A 13045-nucleotide genomic window follows, 5' to 3' on the forward strand; every position below is an offset into this window, starting at 1 on the left:
GCAGATAATTAAGGCATGGGGACAAGATAATTAAGTCATATTAAGTCGTATTAACTTATAAAGGCGCGGTACAAGAACCTAATGTGTAGAATGACATAATTGAGATAATAAGATAATTAAGTCATATTAAATTAAGTCATATTATCTTATTAAAGCGTGACAACAAGATCATAAAGCGTGGCCAAGACTTATTAGGGTGTGAGAATGATCCTAATGCATGGAAATTAGATAGTTAAAGCGCGAGGATAAGATAATTAAGTCGTATTAAGTCATTAACGTATTAAGGCATGGGAGAAGAACGTAAGGTGTGGCCAACACTTATTAAGGCATGAGAATGAGATCCTAAGGCATGGCCACCACTTATTAAGGCATGGGAATGAGATCCTATGGTGTGAAATGAGAATTGAGATAACAAGATAATTAAGTCGTATTAAATTATGTCGTATTAACTTATTAAGGTATCGGACAAGATCATAAAGCGTGGCCACGACTTATTAAGGCGTGGGAATGATCCTAATGTGTGGAAATGAGATAATTAAGGCGTGGGAACGAGATAATTCGAGATAATAAGTCTTATTAAGTCGTACTAAATTAAGACATTTAACTTGTTATGAAATGGGACAAGATCCAGACAGATGCAGACAGTATACATACAGTGCCCTCCATAATTATTGGCACCCCTAAGATGTGTTCTTTAGCTTCTCATAAATTGAGTTTTGTTCAAAATAATATAGGACCACGATGGAAAAAAAGAGTAAAATACAACCTTTAACTCAAGTGAATTTATTCAGTAGGAAAAAAATCCCACATTAAGAAATAATTATTTAACATCAAATCATGTGTGCCACAATTATTAGCACCCCTGATGTTAATACTTTGTACAACCCCCTTTTGCCAACAAAACAGCACCTAATCTTCTCCTGTAATGTTTCACAAGATGGGAGAATACAGAAAGAGGGATCTTTGACCATTCCTCTTTGCACATTCTCTCTAAATCATCCAACGACCTGGGTCCTCTCCTCTGCACTCTCCTCTGCACTCTCCTCTTCAGCTCACCCCACAGGTTTTCAATGGGGTTGAGGTCTGGGGACTGAGATGGCCATGGGAGGAGCTTGATTCTGTGTGCGGTGAACCATTTCTGTGTAGATTTGGCCACATGTTTAGGGTCATTATCTTGCTGAAAGACCCAGTGACGACCCATCTTCAGCTTTTGGGCAGAAGCCACCAGATTTTGTTTTAAAATGTCCTGGTATTTTAGAGCATTCATGATGCCATGCACCCTAACAAGGTTCCCAGGGCCTTTAGAAGAGAAACAGGCCCACAGCATCACTGATCCCCCGCCGTATTTCACAGTGGGCATGAGGTGCTTTTCTGCATACTCAGCTCTTGTGTTACGCCAGACCCACTTAGAGCATTTGTTGCCAAAAAGCTCTATCTTTGTTTCATCTGACCAAAGCACACGGTCCCAGTTGAAGTCATAGTACCGCTTAGCAAACTCCAAACGTTTGCGTTTATGATTGTGAGTGAGAAATGGTTTCTTCCGTGCATGCCTCCCAAACAGCTTGTTGGCATGTAGATAGCGCCTGATGGTTGTTTTGGAGACTTTGTGACCCCAAGAAGCTACCATTTGTTGCAATTCTGTAACAGTGAGCTTTGGAGAACTTTTTATTTCTCTTATCATCCTCCTCACTGTGCGTGGTGGCAAAATAAACTTGCGTCCTCGTCCAGGCTTGTTTACCACTGTTCCAGTTGTTTTAAACTTCTTAATAATTCATCTGACAGTAGATATGGACAGGTGTAGGCGAGTAGCGATTTTCTTGTAGCCATTGCCTGACTTGTGAAGGTCAACACACATCTGCCTCACTTGAATGGTATGTTCCTTTGTCTTTCCCATGTTGAAGATAAATGGCCTCTGTGTCACGTCATATTTATACCCCAGGGAAACAGGAAGTTGTGAATTACTAATTAAATGTTCCTACATACTCTGATCAACTTCGTAAACTACTGTAGAAGTGACAGAAATACTTTTATTAAATTTATTTCCTAAGAATTGTTAGGGGTGCCAATAATTGTGGAACAGGTGATTTTATGAAGAATAATTATTTCTTAGTCAGGGATTTTATTTCCCCCTTAAAATTTACTTGAGTTAAAGGTTGGACTTTACTTTTTTTTCCCATCGTGGTCCTATATTATTTTGAACAAAACTCAATTTATGAGAAGCTAAAGAACACATCTTAACCAGGGGTGCCAATAATTATGGAGGGCACTGTACCTGTTTACCTTCCTTACGCAGTCATGGGCACTCCTTAATGGCTATGATTTAATTAACTCGTTCCCATAACTTAAAAAGTGAATTTGCATTGCGTTGGGCTTTTTTAGCCACTGTAGATTTTAGGTGATAGAACAACACAAAGTAGTGCATTATTGTGAAGAGGAATGAAAATGATACATGGTTTTTATTTCTTTTTAATTGTCAAAAGTCTGACTTGCAAGGTGTTAGAAAGGTTTTTTCATAATGAAAGCCATGTGGCTTAGGGTTTAATTATTTCACTCTAATATTGTTATCACTTACATGTTGTATGTCATCATTACAATCACACATAAAAATGACACAGCCAAAGCACCCGTACACAAGAAACAACCTTTTTATTTAAATATAAGATGTACATCGTTTTGCTGAAACTGTACTGACAGATAAATAAAGTTAGCTAGATAGGTAGCTGTACTGTTTTTAAAAAAAGGGAGAGTCAAAAAAATAAGTTCTAAGTTTAAACCTCCTACCTGACTATGAAGTTGGTCGAACACTCCATAACATTCTAACGGCGAACAGGTGGTAAACACTACACGCCGAGGCGCAACACAAAGAGACGTCTCACCTGTTCCTTTGATTATTTGTTTTTCTGTTTGTTTGCGAGGTCCAAAACTAAGGTAATTTACACACAAAGCACATCATGAATTATCCCTTGGCATGACGGACATCACTATTAGGTCCTAATTAAGTGCAATAGTGGTCAGTTCTGTTATTTGTTGCAATAGTCAGATGCACACTCTAGAAAAAAATTACACATCGTAAAGGACGCCTTTCTGATTGTCCAAACAATCCATAATAATCACAATTAATTTTCTTAATGGCAATTAAGAGCAAATAATGTAAAACATCATACGAGTGCTTAAACCTAAAGCAATGAAGCCATAAAACAGAGGCTGCTGAAAAAAAAAATAAAAAAAAAAATAAAAGAAGAGACCTCAGACGTATAGAATGGTATTATAGAGCATAGTTATACTAGTGTGAGCAATCGCACCACATGACCCTCTTATAGAACTTCTCATATTTTATAAACTTTTATATTTTTCTTGAAGATTGCAAGAAATAATGTTAAACTAGCCACTGATGCCTACCTACCGCTACCATCATCTCTAAACCCTACGGATGGTTCAGCACATCTCTAATAATCCTTTAATAATAATCTGTTTTTCTGAAGAAACAAAAAAACGAAAAAACAAGAAAAGTACATTCAGTACTCGCTGAGTCCGTAGTACCAACATTAGCACTTCAGAGTGCTGCTCATTAACTTGCTTCCCTTTTCTTAAATTTTCCTTCATTTTTCATTTCATCACACACCACTGTCAAACTTTGGTTTCTGAGTCTCGCAAAAGCTTGCACTTTTCCATCAGTCTAACCTACAATATTTCACTTTCCTTCTGCTGCATGTCGCAATATAAGCTGCAAAATGGTCCACGATATGAAAGAAATACGTTTAGCTCAAAATGACACCAGTAATAGCCAACAATAGAAGCCATATCATAGTTTCTAAATCTCTGTATTATCATCTTTAACACGTTTTACTAGTAGAAACTATCAATATTTTTGCATATAGTAATTTAGAAATTTTCTTAGCGTACTGCCATCAATGCTTAAAAAAACTCAGTGATAAAAATTATGTTTAATTGGATGAAACTTAAAGAGTTCACTTAAAAATGAAGAGTTTCTTTGATTTTACCAAATTGAAAACCTCTGGAATATAATCAAGAGGAAGATGGATGATCACAAGCCATCAAACCACCAAACTGAACTGCTTGAATTTTTGCACCAGGAGTAAAGCAGCATAAAGTTATCCAAAAGCAGTGTGTAAGACTGGTGGAGGAGAACATGATGGCAAGATGCATGAAAAAAAACTGTGATTAAAAACCAGGATTATTCCACCAAATATTGATTTCTGAACTGAAAATGTTATGAATTTTAAGAAAACATGTTTTCTTTACATTATTTGAGGTCTGAAAGCTCTGCATATTTATTGATATGTCAGCCATTTCTCATTTTCTGTAAATAAATGCTCTAAATGACAATATTTTATTTGGAATTTGGGAGAAATGTTGTCTGTAGTTTATAGAATAAAACAACAATGTTCATTTTACTCAAACATAAACCTATAAATAGCAAAATCAGAGAAACTGATTCAGAAACTGAAGTGGTGTCTTAATTTTTCCAGAGTTGTACATTTTGTCTACACATCAAAATATTGTGATAAACTGAGTATCCTAAAAAAATGTATTTAAATTTTGTACATACAATACAATACTTAAACCATATTGCCCATCCTTTCCTTATAAAGATCTTGAATTAGAGTTTTTTTATGTCTTGTACCACTGGTGTCAATATAACGTCGCTGTCCAATAAAAAACAAGTATCTTCATTTTTGTCGATTTTACGTTTAAGGTATTAAATAATTTTAAATAATTAAATAATAATCTTACATTGACTTCGGGCTCCGAGTGGTCCAGCGGTCTAAAGCCCTGCCACTATGATTAGTAGTTTGCTGGTTCGAATCCTGTTTATGCAGCTTGCCATCAGCTACCAAAGCCCTGAGAGAGCATAATTGGTCTTGCTCTCTCTGGGTGGGTACAGTAGATGGTGCTCTTTCCCCACATCACTCCTAGGGTGATGTGGATCAGCACAAGGCTGCTTCTGTGAGCTGATGTATCAGAACTGAGTCGCTTTTTTTTATTGGACAGCGACGGCAGGCTAAAACGACTTGCCATATCTTAACAAGAAACAACACTAAATAAAATGCACTATTAGTGTGTTTACACAAGAGATAAACAATGAGGGACATCTGTGATCAATATAGTGTCTATATTCTATTCACTCTGCTGGTGCAAGTTAACCCAAAATACAGAATATATAAGGCAAAATCCCCAAATCTTTACATCTGACTCCTTATAGACTCCATTCAGAAACGGAAAAATGAAAATGTAACATTAAAAAAGAGGAAAAAAAAAAAAAAAAAAAAAAATATGACCTCAGGTCCTCCTCGTTTTTTTTTATTCTGAGTTCTGGTTCTCTGGTTCTGGTTCCTCTCACAGATCCTGGTCCATTTAATACTAAGTGTGTGCCCGTCACATGTCCGGTGGCACAGTGCTTCTGCTGTCCTTTTGGGAGATGAGTGTGTGTGTGTGTGTGTATTTGTACAGTACAGGCCAAAAGTTTGGACACACCTTTTCTTTATTTTCATGACTATTTACATTGTAGATTCTCACTGAAGCATCAAAACTATGAATGAGCACATGTGGAGTTTTATGTTTTTAACAAAAAATGAGCTGAACCTCCACAGTCACCGGACCTGAACCCAATCCAGATGGTTTGGGGTGAGCTGGAGCAAAGAGTGAAGAAGACAAAGGAGCAACAAGTGCTAATAAACACCTCTGGGAACTCCTTCCTTCCTTCAAGACTGTTGGAAAACGTTTGATTTCAGGTGGCCACCTCTTAAAGAAGCTCATTAAGAGAATGATGCAAAGAGTGTGCAAAGCAGTAATCAAAGCAAAGGGTGGTAATATTGAAGAAACTAGAATATAAAACATGTTTTTTTTAGTTATTTCACCTTTTTTTGTTAAGTACATAAAACTCCACATGTGTTCATTCATAGTTTTGAGGCTTCAGTGAGAATCTACAATGTAAATAATCATGAAAATACAGAAAACGCATTGAAAAAGAGAAGGTGTGTCCAAAAGTTTGGCCTGTACTGTATGTGTTTGTGTGTGTGGGTGTGGTGAGGAGGCAGTATGTGATTGGCTAGCTTGGACAGGTGGGCGTGGCTCTGTCTCCACAGGTACAGTAGGATCAGCTCTAGAAGAGTCTGGCCTGCTTCTTCATCTCGTTCCTCTTCCACAGTGCCAACCGGTCAAACTCCGCCATGGTCATCCCAAACACCTGGTAGAACTCCTCAGGAGAAAGATGCCTCTGAAAAAAAAGAGAAAACAAACCAATAAAATACTAATAAAATTTATAAAATACTGAAGAAGTATCAACTTAGGTAAAAGTGTTTAAAAAAAGCACTGCTTTCATAAAAGTAAAACTAATTTTAGGAAGAAAAATAAAGCCATTAAGTACAAAAGCTTATAGTCCTATACAAGAGTCCTATAGTGCACTACCCGCCCCCCAAAAATCATTTTTCCTAAAGTTAATATAATGAGAATAACGTTAAAATATTATAATGATAATGTTGATATAATAATTTGGGAAGCTTTAAACTAATCACCATCAGAAAGCCTGTGAAAGTGTTTTAAATTAGATTTTTTTATTAGTTTATCTTTTTCTTATTTTAATATTTAATTTATTTAATTTATTTGTTTTTACTTATTATTACTTTTTTTATTCTAATGTTTTATATTTTCATTCTTATGTTCTTAGTTCTATTATTTGTTTTTATCATCATTTCTTATCATTCTCAACATTTTACTTTACTTTTAGATATTTTATATCCCTTTTATATATTTAAATTTTACAAATTTGTCAATTAATTTTTTTATGGTACTTTGGAATGTTCTGTTTTACACATAGATTATATAATTTTGATTTTAAATTAGTACTTCTTTTTTTTCTATTTTATTTCTTATTATTTCCTAAATTATTATTAAATGTTTTCAATCTCTTTGATGCCTGTAAATGCTCGGTAACATGTAAATGAGGGTCACCCTCGATGTTTTTAAGTAAAAAAAAAGGTTAAATGATTGATTGATTGATTGATTGACATGCTTATTAAAATATAAATATATTTTAGTAGAATGTAAATATATTAAAGAAGTTTAGTTGGACTGGAGTTTGTCTGGAGTTCTCTTGAGTCTCTGCACGGATCATCTTCATACTAGACTACATACGTCTGCTATGTTCTTACTGGAGTGTGTGTGTGTGTGTGTTTGGGGGGGGGGGGGGTTGTGTGCAGGTGTGATGGATCACAGTATAAACCAATAGGGAGTCAGAATGGTATATTTTTATACTCCTCTACATCCAATCACAATCAGATTCACTCTATCTGGATGGAGAGATTTATCTGGATAGGGGGTTTTTATTGAACGATGAGAAGCCTGAATGAAAACCAGCTGAAATGAAATAGGAGTAACAAGGCTGTTTTTAATTAAATGCATGGAGTAAAAGGTTTAGATAATTGTGTGAAAATGTACAAAAGATTACAGTAAAGTATAGATAAACAAAACTTAACTTATGCTTTACTTGACACCTCTGTAGTTAACAGGTAAATTTGGAAGTTTGTGTCTATTTAATTGTTTTATGTATTTAATATTAATCTACAATGTAGAAAATTAAGTTAAATAAAAAAATAAATTGAATGAGAAGGTGTGTCCAAACTTTTGACTGGTACTGTATATAAATATACAATGATTTTTAGGTATAACTCACCTCCAGTCTGGCTCTGTCCACATCCTTCGGCAGGCGGTTTCGCCCCCTGGTGGTCACGATCAGAGCCTCATAGGGGTAAACCTGCAAACAGTGGCAGTTAATCAGTCAGTGAACTGCAGTGCATTAAATCATTCTTGGATTTGATTGGCTCAAATTGTTTTTTTTTCTTCGCATATACTCAGACATATCAGACACTGACACGCCAAATGTCATGGGACAGGACTCTGCACTATTAACGAACTATATTCTGTGGGATACGTGTGTAACTTTAACCAGTCACTTGTGCAAATGTTATATTATATAGCATCAATTGGTACTTTTGGCAGTGTGGTCAGTGTGCCAAGTCCTGCTGGAAAATGAAATCCGCATCTCCATAAAAGCAAAAGGGGAATCAGTGATGGTTTTGGAGAGACATGTCATCTGCTGGTGTTGATCCACTGTGTTTTATTATCAAGTCTAAAGTCAGTGCAGTTTTATTTTCTCACAAAATCTTACAGCACTTCATGCTTCCCTCTGCTACTGACAACTTTTATGGAGATGCGGATTTCATTTTCCAGCAGGACTTGGCACACTGGCCACACTGCCAAAAGTACCAATTGGTCTTATATTATATTATAATTATATAACTATAATCACTCTGTGTGTAGTACGTCTACAGCTCTGTAAAAATGAAGAGAGCATTTCTTTAGTTTCTGAATCAGTTTCTCTGATTTTGCTATTTATAGATTTATGTTTGAGTAAAATGAACATTGTTGTTTTATTCTATAAACTACAGACAAAATTTCTCCCAAATTCCAAATAATTTTATTTGCAGAAAATGAGAAATGGCTAAAAAATAACAAACAAGATGCAGAGCTTTAATTTTGGTAGAATAACCCTGGTTTTTAATCACAGTTTTCATGCATCGTGGCATCATGTTCTCCTCCACCAGTCTTACACACTGCTTTTGGATAACTTTATGCTGCTTTACTCCTGGTGCAAAAATTCAAGCAGTTCAGTTTGGTTTGATGGCTTGTGATCATCCATCTTCCTCTTGATTCTATTCTAGATGTTTTCAATTTGGTAAAATCAAAGAAACTTAAAAAATAATTTTTAAGTGGTCTCTTATTTTTTCAATGATATTCTAATTTTTTGAGATGCACCTGTATATTATCTGTCAAAATAAAATTGATAATATAACTAAGAGTGACAGTCCTGGTCTGTAGTGGTTCTGTAGATAAGCTGGGTATTTTTTTCAGGATTTAGGACCCCCATTAGACCCCCTACTTCCTCCCATTACAGCAACAATGCAAAAAAAAATCACCCCAATCACCTCAAATCTCATTACAGCTCTCTAACACAGCAGCCGTGACAAAGACAGGAAGCTGCATGCCTCGGGCTAGACAGCCACATTCCTGCCCAGGGGTCACACTGACCCCCGCACCCCTGCTGTGACCCCCCGGCTGTTCTGCCCCAGTCCCCCGACCCCCAGGCACCCAGTCCCGGGGGGGAATCAACCAGGGAAGCTGTTTTACTTACAGTGCCTTGCAAAAGTATTCATCCCCCTTGAACTTTTTTATTTTATTTATTTTTTTTTTTTTTACATTTTGTCACCTTGCAACCACAAACTAAAATTTATTTTATTGAGATTTTAGGTGACAGAACAACACACAACACAAGTAGCACATCATTGTGAAGTGGAAAAAAATGATAATGATACACAATTTTCAACATTTTAATCATAAATTAAAAATGAGAAAAGTGTGATGTGCAAAAGTATTAATCCCATATATCAATCCTATAGTTTCATACAGTTTTTAACCAATACATTTCCATGACTTGTCCGTGACTTCAAAGCACATTTTCATGACCATATGATTTAACAATAGCAGTGCAGTCATGGACAATAAAACCAAACATTATAACAACTTATCAACTACAATCTAAATTGGTTACAGTAGGTCTAAAATGAATTTGATTAAAAAAAAGACACAATAATTCAGTCTTCAATAATAATAAAATGTGTGTCAAATCCTGAGAGCTCCATAGTGTAGGGCTTAACTACTGATCTAACTCTGAGCTGATGTATTTGTTAGATTAAAAAAGCTTTTCTTCATCAATAAATGGAAACACAAAAGTTTGTAGAGCAATGTATTGTTTCCCAAGTTCCATGACTTTTCCAGGTTTTTATTGACTGTACAAACACTGTCCATACTTAGTAAAGCCACCATTCACTGCATTTACAGCTAAAGATCTTTTGGGGTTTGTCTCTACCAGCTTTTTGGATCTAAAGACTGGGATTTGTGCCCCATTCTTCTTTATAAAACAGCTCAGGTTGGATGGAGAGCATCTATGAACAGCAATTTTCATGTCTTGCCACAGAAGCTTAATACGATTTAAGACTGTATCATTCTAACACATAAATATACTCTGATTTAAATCATTCCACTGTAGTTCTGGCTGTATGTTTAGGGTCATTGTCTTGACGGAAGGTGAATCTCCTTCCCAGTCTCAAGTCTTTAACATACTCCAAAAGATTTTCTCAATCCAGGACTGTCCTGTATTTAACTTCATTCATCTTTTTATCAACCAGCTTCCTAAATCTGTCCCTGCTGAAGTAAAGCATCCATACAGCACGATGCTGATGCTGCCACCACCATGTTTCACAGTGGGGATGATGGTGTGTTTAGGATGATGAGCAGTCTTACTTTTTGCCACATATAGTGCTTTGCATTTGGAGGACAAAAAGAGCAACTTTGGTCTTCACAAAGAGCAGAATTATGGAGTATTTGACTTTTAGTGTGTCCTGCGGACAGATTTCCCTGATCCACCTAAGCTGTGGATCTCTGCAGCTCCTCCAGGGTGACCATGGGCCTCCTGGCTGCTTCTCTGGCCAGCGTTCTCCTTGCTCAATCTGTCAGTTTGGGTGCACCTCAGTCATTTTTGGATGATGGATTGAGTGTACAGTTCTCTTTGGAATGCTTAAAGCTTGAGACATGTTTTTTTGTAATTTAAACCTGCTTTAAACTTCTTCTCCACAACTGTATCTTTTCTGACCTGTCTGGTGAGTTTCTTCTTGGTCTTCACGATGCTGTTTGTTCACTAGTGTTTTCTCTATAACAAACCACTGAGGCCTACACAGAACAGCTGTATTTATACTGAGACTAAATTACACACAGCAGGATTAACTCTGTTAACTAATTAAGCCAAGACTTCTAAAGGCACTGGATTTTATTTAGGGGTTTCAGAGTAAATTGGTGCTGAATACTTTTGCACATCACATTTTTCACAGATTTCCATTTGATTTAAAAAAAAATAAAAAAAAAACGTATAATTTTGGTTCCAATTCACAATTGTGTGCTACTTTGTGTTGATCTATGACTTAAAATCTCAATAAAATACATTTAATAAATATGTAAAAATTCAAATATTAATTAAACATTAAAAATACATTTAAAAAAAACATATCATTATCATCCCAATTTCCAATTATGTGCTACTTTATGTTGATCTATCACCTAAAATCTTAATAAAAAACATAAAAAAAAACTGTACAAATAAAAACATCAATTAAACATAAAAAAAACATAAAGAACATATATCATTATCAGTCCAATTCACAATTATGTGCTACTTTATGTTGATCTATCACCTAAAATCTTAATAAAATACATGTAATAAATATGTAAAAATTTAAATATTAATTAAACATTAAAAATACATTAAAAAACATATAATTATCATCCCAATTATGTGCTACTTTGTGTTGATCTATCACCTAAAATCTTAATAAAAAAAATTAAAAAAACATGTACAAATAAAAACATTAATTAAACAATTAAAAAACATACAGAACATATACCATTATTAGTCCAATTCACAGTTATGTGCTACTCTGTGTTGATCTATCACCTAAAATCTCAATAAAATACATTTGATAAATATGTAAAAAATAAAACATTAATTAAACATTAAAAATACATTTAAAATATATATATATATATCATTATCATTCCAATTCACAGGTATGTGCTACTCTGTGTTGATCTATTAACCTAAAATCTTAATAAAATACATTTAATAAACATGTCAAAAATAAAACATTAATTAAACATTAAAAATACATAAAAAAAACATATATCATTATCATTCCAATTTATAATTATGTGCTACTTTGTGCTGATCTGTCACTTAAAATCTCTATATAAATAAAATACATTTAATGTTGTGGCTATAAGGTGACAAAATGTGAAAAATTAAGGGTTATGAATACGTTTCCAAGCCACTGAACTCACTGAATACTGTACCGTAAACCCACTGCTGCTGATTAGAGATGGTGTGTGGTTGGGTTAGGTGTGTTTGGTAGATGTGTGTGTTTCAGGATGTTTTAGCTCACAGCACACACACTCACCGTGTATTCTGCAGGAGGAAAGAAAAAGATAAAGATAAGCATTAACACACACTCTCTAAGCTTCTGTTTATGACAGCAGTTTACAACCCTAAAATTACAGGAAAATGAGTATAATTTAGCAGCACAGCTAATGCCACAACAAAGCCGCTACTACTCACCTCTGATTCCCCAGTTCACTGCGTTACTGCTGTCATACTCAAAGTAATCTGCATTTTGCTGCTGGAAAACAAACAGTATTATCAGAAAATTAAAGTTAAACTAACTTTCTGAATTCTGTGCTATGAGTAGGGACGCATGTTTTAGAACAGCCCTATTGTTTAGTAGTCCAGTAGCTATTTTATCTTTATCTTATCAAAAACTTTATAACTGCATTTTATTCTCTGCTGAAACTGAGACTCAGTTCTTAATCATGTTAATCTGAGCTAAAGGCTAAAGCTGCTGTTTCCATGTGGGTCAGCCAGACGTCTTCCTGTAGCAGTTTTTTTTCTCCAGTTTCTAAGAGTCTTTATTTGAAGGTGTAGGAAACAGTACTCACCGCTCTCTGGCTTCATCTGTAATTTCTAATCTAAAGAAAAGAACTTCTGCTTTTAATAGTTACAGAGTTCTCTGTGTTTTATCTGTGTCTTTTTCTAGTTATTATGATGATGAAAGTGTGAATGTGCTAGAAGTGTGTAAGTGTGTAAATGCTGCTGCAGTAGAGAGTAACAGCAGTAACACCATCTGTTCCAGCTTTACAGCTTTATTACAGACTAAAGATTTGTAAATTGACATTTTTTAAAACCAATTTTACTTTGTTAATTACCAGCTGTAAGCTGTTAACCAATTAATTGTTTGCTAAAAATCCTCTAACCCCCTTTTTTAAACAATATGTTTTTTCATGTGTTTTTACAATAAACACATATTTTTTTTATTTTAACAATACTAAAATTACGATTTTTTGCTGGCAAAAAGTAACTTCAAAA

General features: G+C 34.9%; 1 protein-coding gene across 5 annotated transcripts in view; it reads right to left on the reverse strand.

Moving 5' to 3' along the window:
• Window positions 1-2627: 2627 nt before the first annotated feature.
• The window catches only part of ablim3 (actin binding LIM protein family, member 3), a 163254-nt gene continuing 152836 nt past the window's right edge, over window positions 2628-13045 (reverse strand). For 2 of the 5 annotated variants that reach the window (XM_049483885.1, XM_049483887.1), the window contains 2 exons: window positions 12242-12302; window positions 11589-12091 (listed from right to left, as the gene is read on the reverse strand). In XM_049483885.1, coding sequence (XP_049339842.1) covers window positions 12060-12091; window positions 12242-12302 — 93 coding nt within the window. In that variant the 3' untranslated portion in view covers window positions 11589-12059. Of the gene's footprint in view, window positions 6239-7693; window positions 7775-11587; window positions 12092-12241; window positions 12303-13045 lie in introns of those variants that run through there. The other 3 variants (XM_049483889.1, XM_049483888.1, XM_049483886.1) reach the window with 3 other exon arrangements.

This window comes from Astyanax mexicanus, chromosome 10 (genome assembly GCF_023375975.1).
Source record: "Astyanax mexicanus isolate ESR-SI-001 chromosome 10, AstMex3_surface, whole genome shotgun sequence".
In the NCBI taxonomy this organism is placed as follows: Eukaryota; Metazoa; Chordata; class Actinopteri; order Characiformes; family Acestrorhamphidae; genus Astyanax; species Astyanax mexicanus.